Genomic DNA, 3,665 nt, shown 5'->3' with positions numbered 1-3,665 from the left:
ACATATCAGAAACTTGTTCAGATTTACTGAGGATTATCCCACTGAATGAATATGCCAGTTTGTTTGCCATTCATCTATTCAGTACTGGTTGTTTGTTTCCAGTCTGTGGAATAAACTTGTGAATAATGCTGCTATGAATATCCACATACGAATCGCTGTGGGGAACGTCCTATGGCTAGAATCACTGAGATGTAGGGCAAGTATAAGTTTAACTTTATTAGAAACTATTATTATCCACCTTACCCTTTCTACTCATGACACTATTTATTTATTCTTTTTTTCCGTTAATCACCCCAACACATTCCATTTTTATAAAGTATGAGAGAATCTGATTCTCTTCTCAAAATTCTTACAGAAAAGAAGCTTCCACTCTCCTCTCCATTTTGTAATTTCTTAATTACAAATTGAAGCCTTGTCTCATTTTGGTTTCAGGAAAAAAAAGTCAATCACTGTCTTAAAACTATACCAAACCCACTGATTCTTCCCCTGTGACTTTTCCAAGAGACCGTGGAACCACTCAGCCCAAGATATACACTCCATTTTTCCTAATTTCTCCCAGGTTTCCTCCTCTCTAAGAGCCCTATGCCAGGATCCCCAGGATCACTTAGCACAGCCCCTCCCCCTCATGAATACACCATTGTTATGTAAGAGCTTCCCCCTCCCTCCTCCACCTCTCTGGGGATGCCCAGCCTCCAGCCCCTCTCTGCTCTCCTCAGGACTAGACTGCTGTTTAGGAGTTGCTGTTCCAGGGATAGTCTTGCCTGCCTCCCGCTGGAGTGCATTTCTTTGGTCACAGGCTTCCTCACTCATGGGGCCTGCCTGGGCCCAGGCCCACCTGGCAGGTGATCTCTGGCTGCCTCTGCTCTGGCTACTCCTGTTTCCGACCTGCTGCTCCCATGACCCCCCAGGATGGCGCTTCACTTCCTCTGAAATTGTGATCCCCAGGAAGGTGTCCCACAGAGTGCGTGGAGCCGCAACACAAGGCCAGCTCTCCTACAAGGTTCGCTTCAGTGGCCAAAGACACGTGATTCACATGAGAGTCAAGAAGAGCTTGCTGCCCAGACATTTTCCTGTTATCACCGATAACGACCAAGGCACCATGCAGGAGGACTACCCTTTTATTCCCCGAGACTGTTACTACTTTAGCTACCTGGAAGGGGTTCCTGGGTCCATGGGCACACTGGACACCTGCTATGGGGGTCTGCGTGGCATGCTGCAGGTGGATGACTTCACTTACGAAATCAAACCACTGGAGGCTTCTTCCAAATTCGAGCATGTGATTTCTCAGCTTGTGTCACAAAAAACACCAGCAGAGGATGCAAAATGTAAGATTGAAAGGAAAGATACAAATCAAGCATATGAGGAGGCGATGATTGCTGAGATGCCTAGAGCAGCTCCTGTGTATTTGTGGTGGCCGCATAGGAAATACTTAAAACTTCACTACACAGTTTCTAACTCATTAGTTGTTCAGAACTCTAATCATACACGTATAATAGAGAATGTAGTGATTATAAACAACATATTGCATAGCATTTTCTACCAGGGTCAACTTCAGGTTTTGATTCGTCTTATGTGCATATGGGATGGCATGGATAAGTTGGATTTATATAGTTGGCCTAGTGCTGAAGCTGCAGTATCTCAATTTGGTTTATGGAAATTGTGGGGATGGTATTCACAAATTCCTCATGATACTTCAATGCTTTTCACAGGACATAAAATCGCTGGGTCTTCATATTATAGCAGCCAAGAAGGAATATGCAACCCCAATTGGGGAGCATCGTTTGTATTTGTTTCAAATTATCACATATTTTTAGCTTCAACTGTTGCAGCACATGCAATAGGTCATGTTATGGGCTGTGTACACGATGGTCCAGGTTGTCACTGTTTTCGAAGAGATCACTGCATCATGGCTCCTGAGCCTGGTCTTCTAGATATGATGAGCAATTGTACATATAGCAAACTGCATCAACGGGTTTCTATGTGGGATCCTTGTTTGAGTATACCAAATGTACCATACCATAATTTTCCTTATGTAGCTGCTCGTTGTGGTGACAAGATCCAAGATGAGAGGGAAGAATGTGACTGTGGCACCTTAAAAGACTGTAGTCAGGATCCGTGTTGCAATACCAATTGTACCCTTAGCCCTGGCAGTACTTGCAATCATGGAGGTTGCTGCTGGAACTGTAAATATGCTCAACCTGGAACTCTTTGCAGAGATACTCTTGGTATTTGTGATCTACCAGAATACTGTAATGGGACAACGCATGTTTGTCCAGCTGACACTTATATCCAGGATGGAACCCCGTGTTCGCCATTAGCTGTTTGTGTGATGGGAAACTGTAGTGACCGTGATATGCAGTGTCAAGCCCTCTTTGGCTATAAAGTAAAAGATGCTGCACCAGCATGCTATAAAACATTGAATATCATAGGTGACCGATTTGGGAACTGTGGTGTGAGGTTGCTTCGAGGAGGAGGAAAACCTGTAAAATGTGAACAAGATGATGTTCTGTGTGGAATGCTGCACTGTGCTAATGTGGAGGAACTTCCTGGTGGTGGGGAGCACACTACATTTCATCATATGGTAGTACAAGATATTAAACCAGAAAGCTGCTTTGGGTACGATGCCCACTTTGGGACAGACTCACCAGAAATGGGGCTTGTAGTGGATGGTGCATCATGTGGCCCAGGATCATACTGTAAGGACCAAAATTGTACTTTTTTTCAAGACATGGGTTTTGACTGTGATGTCAAGATGTGCACTTACAGAGGGGTATGCAACAACCAAAGACATTGTCACTGTCAGCGAGGTTGGAAACCACCAAATTGTAGCGAGAGAGGACCAGGTGGCAGTGTAGATAGTGGCCCCCCACCTGACAGAGAAATAGGTATTCGAGCCAGGCTACTAATGAATATAAACAGAGGAACAGCTCTACTGCTTCTTCGTCTTTTCCTTCTTTTGCTTTCAGCGGTTATAGGTGCCTTTTACTATGTGAAAGATATTACGGAAAATGAAAAATAAACTGTTGGAAAAAACTATCCCTTGAACCCAAGTAAATACAAACTGGAACACACAAAATGGAGAAAATTACTTTGGCACTTACTGGAAGAAATGATCGATAATCACTCTTACAGGATTAATTACATAATTCTATAGTTCTTCCCAAGTTGTTATCTTGAAATAAAATGACTTGGCAATTTAAAAAGGGTCTGTGTGTTTAAATGCATTTAATATGTTATATCTAGTCATAGTCTTACTACTCCTGTAGACGATAGTGTGAACTGTTAGATTCACCAACAAGAGGACCTATACTTATTTATGTTGTGCATACTAAAGTTTCACAGATATGCCTGTAGCACTCCTTGTTTGAACTGGTATGCACTTGTTTAATACTTTATTAGACTTTCCTTTAGTTGATTATGTACTAGATTTGTGTTATTGGTTCATGTTTTTGCTAGTGTTAAATAAGCCTAACATAAAAGATAGCATAAAAGACACCTTGACAGATACAGTAGGAAGATCAAAAATTTTGTGTCATAAGTGCATGAATATCAACAGTAGTTCAACAACCTGCTAAGTATGTGATCTTGCCCAAGGTCATAGGCTTTCAGAGGATCAAGGTTATATCTGACATGTTACACTGAGAGATGAAATGTACTTTTCTGGG

At 42.4% G+C, this 3,665-nt stretch overlaps 1 protein-coding gene across 1 annotated transcript; it reads left to right on the top strand.

Annotated features, from left to right (window-relative positions):
• The first annotated feature begins 709 nt into the window (after positions 1 to 709).
• On the top strand, positions 710 to 3,019 carry LOC103019319 (disintegrin and metalloproteinase domain-containing protein 20-like). The gene has a single exon (XM_007184555.2). The coding sequence runs from the start codon at positions 809 to 811 to the stop codon at positions 3,017 to 3,019; it is 2,211 nt and encodes a 736-aa protein (XP_007184617.2). The 5' UTR covers positions 710 to 808.
• Positions 3,020 to 3,665: the final 646 nt, after the last annotated feature.

This window comes from Balaenoptera acutorostrata, chromosome 3 (genome assembly GCF_949987535.1).
Source record: "Balaenoptera acutorostrata chromosome 3, mBalAcu1.1, whole genome shotgun sequence".
Lineage (NCBI taxonomy): Eukaryota > Metazoa > Chordata > Mammalia > Artiodactyla > Balaenopteridae > Balaenoptera > Balaenoptera acutorostrata.
This window is presented reverse-complemented; position numbering and strand designations above follow the sequence as displayed.

Coding starts and splice junctions, on each gene's coding strand:
- LOC103019319 (XM_007184555.2), top strand. CDS start 809: ATGGGGCCTGCCTGGGCCCAGGCCCACCTGGCAGGTGATCTCTGGCTG.